At 32.1% G+C, this 14497-nt stretch overlaps 1 protein-coding gene across 1 annotated transcript in view; it reads left to right on the top strand.

Annotated features, from left to right (window-relative positions):
* Window positions 1-14497, top strand: part of LOC129235100 (X-linked retinitis pigmentosa GTPase regulator-like) — a 54132-nt gene that overhangs the window by 24993 nt on the left and 14642 nt on the right. Inside the window, exons 5-7 of the mRNA XM_054868785.1 lie at window positions 2498-2656; window positions 8352-8498; window positions 11740-11901. Of these exons, the coding sequence (XP_054724760.1) occupies window positions 2498-2656; window positions 8352-8498; window positions 11740-11901 (468 nt within the window). The remainder of the gene's footprint in view (window positions 1-2497; window positions 2657-8351; window positions 8499-11739; window positions 11902-14497) is intronic.

The raw sequence follows: 14497 nt of genomic DNA, 5'->3' as shown, positions 1-14497 counted from the left end.
GCCACCCTGTTCCGCGTATAATCGGGAGTTTACTTCTCATAGTTTATGTGTCATTTTGTAAGAAATGATTGCTCATAGAGAGCTTAATTAGCCTTAAATTAATAGACTGAATGATGTTGGAAAGTAGCCACAGTCCAAAGTCACTGCTTTAAGATAAGAAAACTCAGCATTTAAAGGTTTCGAATAGCTGCTTATTTGGATGTGAAGCCGCCCCCGGGCTTTTGATACTGGCAGCCCTCTAGTTGTATTAATTTACAGAGTTGGGGGGAAAATCACAATTTCTTTTTAATACTTAAATAATCTGATCTTTTAAAATTTTGAATCGGCTTTTTTTTTGAATTTAAATCAATCTACCATATATTAAAATCTGTTTGCGTCCGTCTGTCTGTCTGAAGATCGATCTTCTCGAGAACCGCTGCGAATCGAGAGTCAAACGAGATACCGATCAATTCGAAATTTTCCAAAGAAAACAATAGGACCAAGCTCGTAATTGTGCGACTTTAATTAGCAGAAATATTAATTAAAACGTTAATTAACATAACGTTATTCAGGAATTTTTATTTCTTTCCTGTTGCCATTTTGCATATGCGTGAGCAAGTCAAATTCTAATAATTGTTTTAAAAGAGATTTTTTTGGCTGCTGTCCAAATCTTAAAACAACGTTTAAATCTAGAATTTCATTTTAAATTAGTTTAAAATTGGTTGCCCTATTCAGACATAGCCTTTATTTTATCGTCTGTTCTTTTTTTATTTTTTACATTCAACAGTCTTAACTCTTTTCAGCATATGAAAGTTGTTTATTTAGCTATGTTTGTTGATTGTAGTGTAAGTTTATAATTCACCGGCCTCATATTTTGGTACACTTAGGATGTGCGACTAATTATGTTTATTTTGTTGGACTTTTTCCCATCACATGGATGAGTTCTCGAATTGTAACAAGTCTCTTTTTCTTTCCTGTTTCTATTTTCAAAATACAGTTTATATCATTAAAAGAACATGTTAAATTAAGATTGTTGGGATTTCTTTGTGAAACAGAGTTGAACAAAAAAGATTGTTTTTAAGGATTTTAACTAAAGCTAAATTGGAATCTGATGACTTGGTATTGAATTAATGCTTATTAGTAGTTATTTAGTCTTGGTGCTTTAGTTTCACGTAATCAACCAAAAAGTATGTGTCATTCTATGTAAAAAGCTGATTGTAATTGTACATAAATAGTTCAGATATAGTCTATCAGATGTAATTCATTTTAACGTGAACACAGATTATAGTTGATAATGCATATATTTTCATCTTTTGTGCTAATTGAAAATACTCATAACTTGTATCATTGATAACTATGATTAACGTTAAAGAGATTTTTGCCAAAAATATGCTCTACTGGTGTTTTGTAAACCTTGCATTACACGTATTTATTTACTCCTTAGCGCTTTATAAACTGATGTCAGAGTAATACAAAAACATCAATTGGACATCTCTTTCATTTTTTAAGTAGCCCGTGCAATGCCGGGCAAGCAGCTAGTTTTTTAATGAAATCTGGTCAAAATCAAATTCGAAATTCAATAATAATGATCAACATTAAACTAACAAAATTATAATAGCTAATTCTAAGTGATAATAATTATCGTCTTGAAGCATTTCATTATAGTACTTAATTTACTTTTTTTAATTGATGATATTTTTATTTATTTAATTAATTTTTTTATTCCATAAGATTAGTCATAAGAATGTCAATCTTTAAAAACAACAGAAGTTTCTGAAGTTTTAGATATTGCTAAATGTAATGTAATGATAATAATGTACTGTTATACAGTTAGCAAATTACAATTTAAAATTGATTTGAGATGCAAAGCAGGCAATTATCTGTGCAGTTAGTATGTAAATATAAAATTGGTTGGTCATCCTATGAAAGAACTCATGAAAGGCCACTCCTATGACCTTATGACTAAAAAAAAAGTTTTTCGGTTTAAAAAAAAAGGTATGGGAAAAATTGCCGCCCCCTTCATTATGCCGCCCTGGGCTATACAGCCGTGTGCTGGTAAACGGCAGTATCTGCAGAAATGCGTTTTCGAGATATTTGAAGAAACGCGTTTTGTATTCAATACTAACAATAGGGACATGTTGGAATTAGACGTCTTTTTCGGGCCTTTTTTTCAGCGGAAACCAAATAAGCGAGCTTGTACAATAATGATAACGTACAATAGATGACAAAAATGCAAAAAAATGAAAAATGAAAAATTTGGAGTTACTGCCCTTTACCTGCACGCGGCAGTATAGCCCAGTAAGTCCCTACGTAAATACGGCACTGCTCCATAGTCTCCTTGATATAGCTGTTTGCAGCATTTTCCTGGTGATTTGTGCTTTATTTACGTTACTGCATCATTTCATTCACATTCCAAAGGGTGGTGCATTTTTTAATTAGTTACTTTTTATAAAATAAAAATACTTGTTTTTTGATTGGGTTAAATGTTATGAAATAATGAATCATGATTTTTCTTTAGATGGAGGTCATGTATATGCTTTTGGTTCCAACAGTGAAGGTCAGCTTGGCTCTGCTGATGAGCAACCTGTACATGATGCTCCTGTACGGGTTCAAGGCCTTGAAGGAATTACCATTAAAATGCTCAGTGCAGGAGCAGACCATTCCATGGCCCTCACTGGTAGGTGATGTTTCTTTTTTCTAAAATCAAATTATAAATACAGTAAACACTCCTTAGATCAAACTCCTATCACAGTGGAGTCTAGAAAAACCGAGGTAATTGGAGCTCACGCCACCTCGAATTAACGAAAACTCAGGCTATCCGAAAAATTCTTTGCGATTGAAATTTACTCTATTCTTGTTAGGAAATTCTTTTTAAATATTTCCCAACATTTAATGTAATCTCGAAAAAATAACTTTTTTTAGAATGTCATCATTTATTTGAACAACTAAACAAAACTAATACGCACATGTTCTAATTCTAAGCAATGTATATTACAAATTTAAAAACTTCGTGTTGTGTTTCCACTATTTAAAACAGGTTCAGCAAGGTGAGGGAATCCATCAAACATTTATTTTCCATCATACATTGATTTCAATAAAAAAGGGACAAAGAGGTCTCAACCCTACACAAATTTTATAAGGGGGTATATTAATTATGATTCAAATCTATGGCAATTCAGTCATTTATTTTTTTGATATTATAAATTGCAAATGACATACCTTATGAGGAGGGTTCTGCTTGGGTAAGGAGGCAACTTGGTAGGTTACACCAGAATACTTTCCTGTGTGACTTTCCACACAATGGCCACCCTAGCTCCACGTTCCACACTGTAATCAGACTGCATCAGGATGATTCCATTTCAAGGGGGCCTTTCTGGTTCTTATTCAACCTTCTTATGCCTTGTATATGCTAGCCTCTTCCATACTTTTCTTGGTAGGACACTTCCTTTACAAACCTTGGGATTTTTATCTCACTCCCCACATGGCTTCATGGCTTTCTTCTCCTGCCTTTTTCCAGCCTCTTTCCACCTTGTGCTTTTTTCCTCCTTACCTCTGTTGCCAAAACCACCAAAGAAAAACCCCTTCCCAAAAGTATCACCCCCAGACCCACAGTGTAGAGTTGAATTGATGACAGTGGATGGGGAAAATATGTTAGAATTTGATATCAGTAGATCCCACAAGTTGTATAGCAAAAATATAATTGAGGAACAATTTCCTACAGCACAAAATAATTAAAGTCTTAAAGAGGTCAAATAATACTCTAATATCTAAATTTTCAAATGATTCAGTGTTATAGCTAACTGTAACTGTCAATTCACTGTTTACCTATAGTTGCTACCTTAAGACATACCAACACACATAACTATTTAAAAGGCAACTAAAAGGTCAGAATCGCCAAATAGAATTAACAAAAAAACGAGCTTCCCTTTCAACATCCATTAACTCACTCAAAGCTCACAACTACCATCTCATTCATTGCTCCAAACACACGTGTCTTATACGTTCCGACTCGGCACGTGCTGATTCGTTGATTTAACGATGAAGTCAATCGAAATCGTGCCCAGCGGACGACGTCCACAGAACGAATTTGCATGGGAATTGACTACAACATCTTTTCAAATTGTAAACAATCCAAACTACATAAAAACATGCACCTTTTACTTCCTTGTGCTGAGAAGCGGAAGTATATCGTCTTAACAAAAAGATTTTTTGTTCAAGTATCAAAAAATATTTATCCTAATTACCCCTAAATGAGGTTTGACATGTTTTTTTTTTTGGGGGGGGGGTTAATTCTTTTTTTGGAATGTCTGTATGCAGGGCTCATAGTCCTATATTTCCTATATTTTCACAATTTGTCAGATATTCTCTTATATTTCCTATATTTTCTCACTAACTCCTATATATATATATATTTTTTTTTTTTTGTCAAATTTTAAATGCTACCCAAAAATGCAAAAAACTTGATCCATTTTTTTTTCTTCTTTTTCCCCTGCCCTGTGCAGTCTTACATCTTTAATGTTGGCATATGTACTAAACTTCTGTTTGATTATTTTAATAAAACATACAAAATATAGATGGCTTTACTAGCAACTTTTAACTTGTTTTCAAATTTTTTTAATGAGTTTACTTTGTACTTTTAAAAGGATAACATGTTATCTTTAAATGTATTTCTGTAAATATTTTGAAAGCTTTTGATTTTATCACATATAATTTTACATGTAGTTCAAATGACCGGTTGTAGCTCAAACAATTGTTTTTGAAAATGCTGTGTACAGATTTTTGTATTAATTCAACTTTGAGTACTTCAAATGTTTCAAAGCTTGTAGCTCGCTGAAAAATGTAACTATCTCGTTGAAAAAAGTGTTGTTTTATAGGATTTTGTTTGCTTTTTCAAATAAGTATTTATTTATTTTTTTATTTTTTATTTTTTTATTTTTTTTTTTTTTTTGAATTTTCCAAGAATTGCAAAAATCTGTCTTCATCTCCGTTTTTTTTTTTTTTTTTTGGCTCGTTTTTTTCTATTTACTTGATTACGGTTACAAATTGCAGAGGATAATGGCTTATTCTATGCTCCACTTGGACTCTTCTAACACCACTTTTCGTTTGGCAGATTAGGTCAAATTCACCCTTTATACATGTATGTACATATATAATTGAATCAGCCACTTTAAGGAATCAATTCCTCAAAAACAAAATGAAATCCGGTTTTAACATTAAAAAATTGCAGAATATTTGAATCAAACATGCCGCTTAAATAAATGAAGCATATGAGACTGACAATTTCTCTCTCTCTTTCTCCCACAAACGTGGTGCATTAGCAGTCTTTATTTCTTTGCCTTTGTTTAGCAGGTTTTTTTTCTATAAATAGTGAAACGAAGGGGAGACAGAATGTTGCTCACTTTTTGTAACGATTGTCTCACGCTATGTCCAACAACACCAGTGAGACGTTAGAGACATGGAGTAGACGGAACTTTTCATTGTTAATGTTAGCATTGAAACAATGAGGTACCAATACCGAGGACTAAAGGTAAATTTATGAGATTGGAAAAAGAATGCCCAAATTAATTATTACCTAGTTTTAGCAGTCAGTAAGAGATACATTTTTCGAAGCACGTAAGTTAAAAATCTGAATTTTCTAATTGTTTTTTCATACTGTTTTGAGATTAAATTCTTCAAATAACCAGAGAATGGTTATTGATTATGCAGTATACTTCTAATAATCTCTCGTTTGACCAAAAATTTAATAAAGTTCTCTGAAATTGTATGTAGGATTCCACGTTTTAAAAAAAAGGAAAAAGAAAAACACGCACACACAATTTTGCATAATTGAATCAAAATTGTGCTAAACAAACATGATTCATATAAGCGACAGTGGATACAAAAATTCATTTGCTTTCATATCTGTGACTCTTCACATTGCCGAGTTCATGCAAAATAGAATTGTATTGATACTGGCTCTTTTTTTTTTTTTTTTTTTTTTTTTTTGTACAGTGCTCCAAACATACTTGATGCTATACTTTTTCGAAATTCCTATATATGTTTCTGCCAAACTCCTATATTTTTCCTTTTAAACTCGTATATATTTTTCTGCCAAACTCCTATATATTTTGCCATCAAGCTCCTATATTTTTCCTTTTAAACTCCTATTTTTTTTTTCCACTTGCTATGAGCCCTGTGTATGTTTTTATGTATAAATTTGTAGGAAACCCAAAAGATGCATTTTGACTGTACTTGAATCCATTTCGAGGAGTTTTGTAGTGACAACTGTATTTATGTGCTTTTGTGCGTGTGTATGTATGTAAAACAAAAAATCTATCATATAAGGTTTAAATTTTGTATTTTCAACTCACAAGGCATCAAGTTGTACAGCTCCTTTTATGACTGCATCAGATATTCCAAATGGGATGTTTGCATGATCAAATTAACATGACAAATCAATGTCAATTTGAAATATTTTTATGTATCAAGTTATCTCTAAATCACCTCTTAATCCATATTTTGTAGTTGTTGAATATTTTGGGCTACTTGGCAAGTGTTGTTGACAACCTCTGAATTTCTTTTTATTATGTTACTGCATGTAGTTAAGGAAATTTTATGGGAACGAAAGATTTCAGATTTTAACGCAAATAATTTTTTTGGCTATTGAAAAGTGTAAAAAAAATCAAATAAAGCACCTCAATTCGAACCATACATTGAACTTTTGAGACTCGGATATTAGAGACCTGACTAGACTACAACCCTTCTGCTATACTGACCAAAGTATGAAATCCTGTATGCTATTCCATAGATGGGATGTTACTGTAATGTCTGTTAAAAAAGTCTATTTAAATGTTTGCCAAAACTGAATTTCTTCTTCCTATATAACTGCATATAAATAAAGTCATATTTTGATGTTCAACCTGCACCATTTGCACATTATCCTTACATCCCTGCATTGGCTAGGAGACAAACAGAGATGAAATGTTTGGTATATGCATGCAAAGAATACAACAATTTTCTTTCTTGGATCTTGTGCATGTAGAGTGCCTTTATAAAAACAAAAGATAACTAATTATTGCCTAAATAGACTTTCCACTCCAATATTTAGCATAGATTTTCCTGGAATATAAAGTACTCTTAGTGCAGTAGTAAATATTGTATTGAAAAAGGTTGACAATGAACACTATATAGACTTTGCTAATGAAAAAAATACATGATTTTAAAATATGTTTTGCAAAATATCAAGAACGTGGCAGCACCCACAACATTATCAATTTCGTGATTTACCGAGAGCAATATTGCAAGAGTCTACTGTATATGTGAAAAAATTATTATTAAGTGAAAAATAAAAAAAAATTTAACACGCTTTTATTAGCTTCACCAATATGTATGTATCTTGTAACGGAATCTTGCAGCTCCAAGTTCGCCCACTTCCTGAGATCGGATTCTTTTGAAATTCGGCACGCCACCTCAGACCGGATGACAATGCAATACTCTATAATCAAATTATTTAATTAACTCTTTTAATTGTTAGTTTCCTCCAATTTTAATCACTATTTTGGCATAAATCCAACAATGAAAAAAGAAAAATTTTTAAAAATACATTAAAAAATGCTCGCAAAAATTATTTAAAAATATCTACAAAAACCTTTAATTTTTCTGCATCAGACAAAATTTGTTCCAATGTTCCAAGGTAATTAGAACATGAAATATAATTGTTTTTAACTAATTTCATGCCAAAATTTAGGTGAGCCTCCAATTGGAAATTCATTGCTGGTCAGACCATTGTTAAACAAAATTTTTATTCAAATGCATCTCAAATTTTCAAAGTAATATAAATATGATTTCCGCAAACATACATCGATGACTCACAGTAACTTCCCATCGGGTGCCCTTGTCTTAACTTTAAGATATTACCTCGCACTCGTTTTATAAATAATTTCATCAATTAAGTCCCAATCTTATTCAAATTTTCGTATACCGCACAAAAAAAAAAAAACTTTGCCTGATAATTCTCCAACATAAGACTAAAAAACGGAAAAATAAAATAATAGTTTAAAAAAAACATGCTTTCGTAGCAAAATGAAAAAAAAAAGGGAAAAATAATCTTTGGATGATAGTAGTTGACCAATCACTTAATTTTAATGTAATACAAAAAAGCGTGGGGGGCTTTGTCTTGAATTTCTTCCATTTGTTGTCCATGCAAAAATGTAAATAGACAGCACCCCACGCTTTTTTGTATTACATTAAAATTAAGTGATTGGTCAACTACTATCATTCAAAGATTATTTTTCACTTTTTAGTTCGTTTTACTACAAAAGCATGTTTTTTTAGGTTTTTAAACTTTTTTTTTTTTATTTACACATGTATTTGTACATGCATCTTGCTTTCAGACAAAGGAATTGTTTATGTTTGGGGAAGTGGTGCCGAAGGACAGATTGGACCTGAAAAAGGACATATTTTGATTCCTACTGAGCTGAATCTTGAGTCCAATATTATCTGTATATCAGCTGGTTATTATCACTCTGCATTTGTTACAGGTAAATGCAAGTTTTACTGTATTTTAGACATTCAGGGTAACTTTGAGCCCTGCTGGTTAAGTTTACACCACTTCAAATTTTTGAGTAAAGATTACTTTCTAGGAAGTCAAGTGATGCCCTAACCCAGCTAACTTATAAAGTTTGTTTTCTATTATTTATTTTTCAAAAAAAAAAAAAAAAAGTTGGCAATATTGTACCTAGTAGAGTAAGAACTTATGAGTGCCAGACTTACGTCATAGTATAAAGGCCCAAAAGTTTTTCTGCGTAAGAACATCACAGCAGATAAAAAAGGTGAAAGGTTTGCTGTTATTTAAGCTGAGTCATGCTGGCTTTGCAGGAGACAAGTAGCAAAAGGTGGGTCAAAAACTGAAGTCATTCTGTGTCAAGTGACTTCGTCATTTCCACCTGACCATCTCCGATTTGAAGGAAATTTTATAGAGAAGCCGACATGCCTTTGAAACAGGGTTGGCAAGTTTCTGCCAAGGTGGTTAAAACCACTGGTAGAAACCGGTTAAAACCGGCATGGCAAAAACCACTTTCTGCCACATTTATGGCAGAAACTGGCAAAAACTCACAATGTGACAAAAAAATTAACTAATCACATACAATAAAAAATGCATGGATAAAATAATTAGTTGTTAACCAAAGCAATTTAATTACAATATTATCAAAATTCAAAATCAAATGTTACATTGTTTAGACCCCGCAGTTGCCTTTTAGAAAGATGGTTTAAAAAATCTAAACAGTTTCTCAATTTAATATGCACAAATGAGAAACTTTAGAATATTCCTCGAACAGAAGAGCTAGCAGGCAATGCATCAAGGAACAAGCAATGTTTGTGAAACTTTCTTTTTTTAACTGATCCACCATGTAGTAATTGAGATAATAATAAAAATTTAACTGGAAAAATAAGTTTCGAGAAATGGAACCTATTTGTTTTGCAAAGCTGTGATAATAGGTACAAAATCTAACTTAATATCGACAAGTAAAATTCTGGCACTTTCTTCTTGAAACACATGATAATTTCAATCACAAGCAATTTAGATGAAGCATATAAGCGAGCATATTACAATCGGTAATGCCTGTTTAATTCTCTATGTCACTCCTCTTTCCTAAGCACTCATATGAATATTCGTCCTTTGTTAGATTAATCCAAATATTACGAACATTTGCAATTGAAAAGTTCCCTTTCCGAACTAAATCAAGGGCACTAGCATAGGATTTTATTTTTTAAAATGGTGAAATAAAGTTTAATTTTTTTATTTTATCCAAACAAATATCATTTAGTAATTACTTGAGTTATTAAAGACGCTTTTAAGTGTTTGCCAGTTTCTGCCGGTTTTTACCGGTTATAACCAGTTTCTGCCGGCAGAAAGCCAACCCTGCTTTGAAACCAACCCATACAACTTTTCAGCTTCCAATACCCCAATTCTGAGGATCTTGGGACAATAAAATCTTCAAAATGGCGCCCACTTCATTTTGGAGCCCACTTTTTTTTTTCTTTTTGAGGTATTCTATATCCTCATAGCATAACTTGTGTCATGGAAGTTGAAATTTGCGTAGGTTAGATTCAAAGGCATGTCTGCAATTTTCTAAAACGTCCTCCTAATCCAAGATGATTGGATGGGGACCATCAGGTCTAGTGACATGGAATGAATCTATGATAAATTTTTGCAGCAATGTTACGCACCTTAGCTACCTGTTCTCTGCCAAAGCCTGCATGATGCTGCTTAAATAACGGCAAACCTGACTTACCTGCTGTGTTGTGCTTTCACAGAAAAATTTTGGGCCTTTATACTATGAATAGGTCTGGCACTCATGGGCTCTTGGACTGTAGCTAATTACTTATCCAATCATTCTGAAATTACTGTTTAGGAGTTTTTTTGAAGTTGTTGAAAGTGCTCTTCCTATACGTTGTAATATTCTATGAAAGATAAATAATCGAAATCTTGTGATGTTGTCAAGTACAAAAAAAGACTTTTCAAACATTTAGAAACTTAATGTTTTTGAACTAAAGTTGCACTGCTTTATTAAAATAATTTATTAAGCATCCCATTTTTGACGCAACCCATTGGGGTTCTTAATGTCAGGATAGCTTAAAACCAGGTTAATAATTCATTTTAAATGTATTTAATAATCATTATTTCTTGACTTTGGATAACTTTACAATAGTTTACTATTTATTCTTCCATTTTCATACCAAATATACAGTAAAGAGATTAAAATATGAGTTTAAAATAGAGATATTGAGGCTTAAAGTTACGCTAAATGACTGTACTTGTTTCTCAGACCCAGCACACTGATGTGCTAAAAGTTAGACTAACTCTTGAGGATAAATTGTAGAATGTTCCCATAACGGGAGCTTCAGTGTCCTGATGGAGCAAAAGTATCCTCTTGTTCAACAATGATTGCTCCATTTTCTGGCTGTTTAAAAAAACAAGCTCTAATTGAAAGATCTAAATTGTTGTATTTTCCGGTACTTTTGCGACAAATAGATAGAAATCAAGGGCACCCATATAGGAGGGCAAGAGGGAGCTCGAGCCCCCCCCCCCCCCCCAGAAATTAGAACTTCCTTGTTTTTAGTACTTTTTTCTTTGTAAAAATGTAAAAATATTTCTTTAGCCATTAATTAATAAGTGATTAAAAATGTCCAATTTTAATGACTGTAAGCTGTCCTGAAACTGGTTTTCATTGCGAAAATATCCTGCTGAACCATGGTTAAAATATCTGAGTCCCCCCCCCCTTACAATTTTGCATATGGGCGCCCATGATAGAAATGATTTGAAATAATTCTATGCTTATGTATTTATATATGCATATATTAAATATATGTAATATTTGATCAAAATTAAAATTTTAGCAGTGTTTCCTTTGCATATTAATGCATGAAACAAGAAGTTCAGATAATGTGCTTGAAAGGTATATCATGATCAAATAATAAATTATGTATAGTATCCAAAAAATGGCTGTCATTTTTTTAAGAGTTGAGCAAGCTTTTGAATATTTCAAAACACATGATCCTTATGAAAAAAATACAGTAAAAATTGTGTTACAACAAACTTCAAGAAACCTCAAATTGTTTCCTTGGAACGCGAATTTCACTGTAATAGAATTCAAGCGATGTATTGGTTATTAAAACCGGACTGAACATTTATTTCATTGCATTGGTATTCGCTGCAATTTTTCACTCTGCATTTCACTGTACCCCTTTTAAAAATGAATTGTCTGTTTTTGTTTTCAGTGGATGGGAAGTTGTATACGTGCGGAGAAGGTGAATCGGGAAAGCTTGGACTTCCTTATCATGCTCTGAAGAAAAGTCCTCTCACTGTCCATTGTGTTCCTGCCTTTGATAAGAAGGTAGTGTGGGTCTCCTGCGGTGGAAATCACACTGTTGCCCTTACATGTATGTATTCTTTACTTAATTTGTTTTCTTGTATTCCTTATGGTCTAAATTTCTCTCTACTTGATTGCTACTTGTAGGTTTTATAAATACAGCTTCACATAACCAATTTCAAAAATGAAATACAGTCGAGTCCCGACTTAGGCAAGGGATGCATTCCAAGACTCCTCGCGTAAGTTAAAATTTCGCGTTTTGGAAAAAATATATGCATGTAATTGTTTTTAGAAGCATACCGAATTCTTTTAGACACTTATAAACACCCCTCAAACTTCTTTAAAGCATTCCTCAACCATACACTACAGTTTCTTACTTTAAGAACTGAATTTTTATTGTATTTAAAAAATAAAAAACTTTTATTCAACATGAAATACTTTAAGATGCCCAAAATGAATGATCGATGGGAGGAAAAAACATAAAATAAAACAACATGGTATGTACAGTATGTAGTAATAATAAAATGCTGCACTATAATAGTACTGTATGGTAGATACAGTAACAATACTTATGAGTTAAAAAATGAAAATAATGATGATTTATGCTCCAGTATCAGATTGTTATTCTTATTAAATACATTTTTAAATACGATTTGCTTCGCCTTTTCTTTTATAATGTTTCAATTTATGGCAACAGCCCCTCTTTCTGATCTCTTTAATCCCCAATACAAAAGCAGCTTCCATTTTCAAAATATTTACATTGATAGATTGCTCTGCAAGCTTCAATATTGAAACTAAGTTCTAAACTTTTACAGATATCTTTTTGTTTTGACTTTTAATTGTAAGTATGGAGGATTCACTCATATTTATTATCGCGCTACCGTCAATGTTTGTCAAGCATATCGAGAATCTTAGCCTTGTTTTTTTTAGTCAGAAACTTTCTTTTTCTTCCCATCTTCACAAACTCTTTAGATGAAAGTGCCACTAAGGTGCCATCATATTTATCAACTTTCATATTTAAAATGAACAAAATCAATAAATGAAAGATACTGAGTGGTTATTTGATGCACTAACAACGCGATGCGTAGACTAATCCGATGTGGGAACTTTCGCTGTCAGTGGTGCTTAAAGGGATGTAATAACACTCACAAATTCAATATTTAGTAGCCAATAATGAAGCCGATGTACTTCCTTCCAAAAAAATTCGGGTCATGGACGAAAAATTCGCGCTAGCTGTAAAATTCATTACTGGTGAAAAATTCACGTTATAGCCATTTCGCGTAAGTCGAATCGCGTTGTAGCGGGAGTCGACTGTATGTAGCTATGACTTAATTTGAAAGATGGAATACATTTGCATTTTCACAGTTGAGTGGAAAATGATGCATCTGAAAAAACTATCATGGTTGGAGTTCTAATAATTAACTGGACCAATGGAGCTTTTTATGAAATTTTTAGCGATAGCAATGGAAAATATTGAATACTCGGTTGATGAACACAGAAAAAAACCACGATATTGCATTTTTTATTGTAATTTAATGTTTTGTTTACTGTATAAAATTGAAAAGAATGTCACCATAGAATCTTTTCTATGCATAATTTCGTACTTTAAATGTTTTTAAGTTATTTAGGTTAGTCAATTGCCATGCTCAATAACAGTTATTAGACTTCTGTTTCATTAGATCTAGTAAGAAGACAAGATTTTAGTTTTGAAAAAAAAAATTTTGAAAACTGGTTCAGATCAAGTAGATTACTAGTTTCCTAAAAGATTGCAATTGGTATAGCAAACTTTACCCAAAATATCTGTAAAGTTTTGTACTCATTACATGAAAAGGGAAATTTAGAGTAAGATAATGGTCTTCTTAGAACAAAATAAAAAAACTTTACTTTTCAAAGCTTAAAGTCAAAATTATTTCACGATTTTATTAGATTGCTCCCCAACCCCCAACTATTCGTAGGACAGAAAATATGTCATTTCGTATTGAAATTATGTCATGAGACAATGATAGTGTTTATTTTTCTCATGAATAACTCCATGCACTTTTTAGAAGTACAATTGACAACTGATTAGGATTTACCAAACGTAATATTACAAGAACGTTTAAGACCCAACTGTAGGTGTCAAGAGACAAGGATAGGACAATCGTTCCTTCATGAAAGGTATTGGCATGGAAGGGCAAAAAATAATGTCTGATCAAAATACAGGAGAATATTTTATACCATGCTGATGCCGTCCATTGAATTTCATCACAAGCAATGCTGCATTCATCTCAAAAATAAGATTTTCAGACTTTGTTTTTTTTTAAAGACAATTTCAGACTTTTAGCCATTTAATTTTTTTTTTTTTTTTACTCTTGCTCATTTGTTTTCCCCTTTTTTTCTAATATATAATCACACACAGTAAGTTAGACTTAGCCAAGATTGTACCACATCTTTAGTTCTGTCAGTAGAACTCCAGTGACCTATTGCTACCTTCACAGAGTGATGGTGGTTAATTATTAATGTGTTGTGATATTATTATTTTAACAATCATTAATTTATGCATACAAAAATAGCATGCACTATTTATTTTATTTTTTAAAAAGGATACTGAGATACATAGTTTTTGAATGCAAAATAAGATTTTACTTTTTTTTATTGCAAAATTCTTTTTTTCTGTATATTTTCAG

This window comes from Uloborus diversus, chromosome 2 (assembly GCF_026930045.1).
Source record: "Uloborus diversus isolate 005 chromosome 2, Udiv.v.3.1, whole genome shotgun sequence".
NCBI classification, from domain to species: Eukaryota; Metazoa; Arthropoda; class Arachnida; order Araneae; family Uloboridae; genus Uloborus; species Uloborus diversus.
This window is presented reverse-complemented; position numbering and strand designations above follow the sequence as displayed.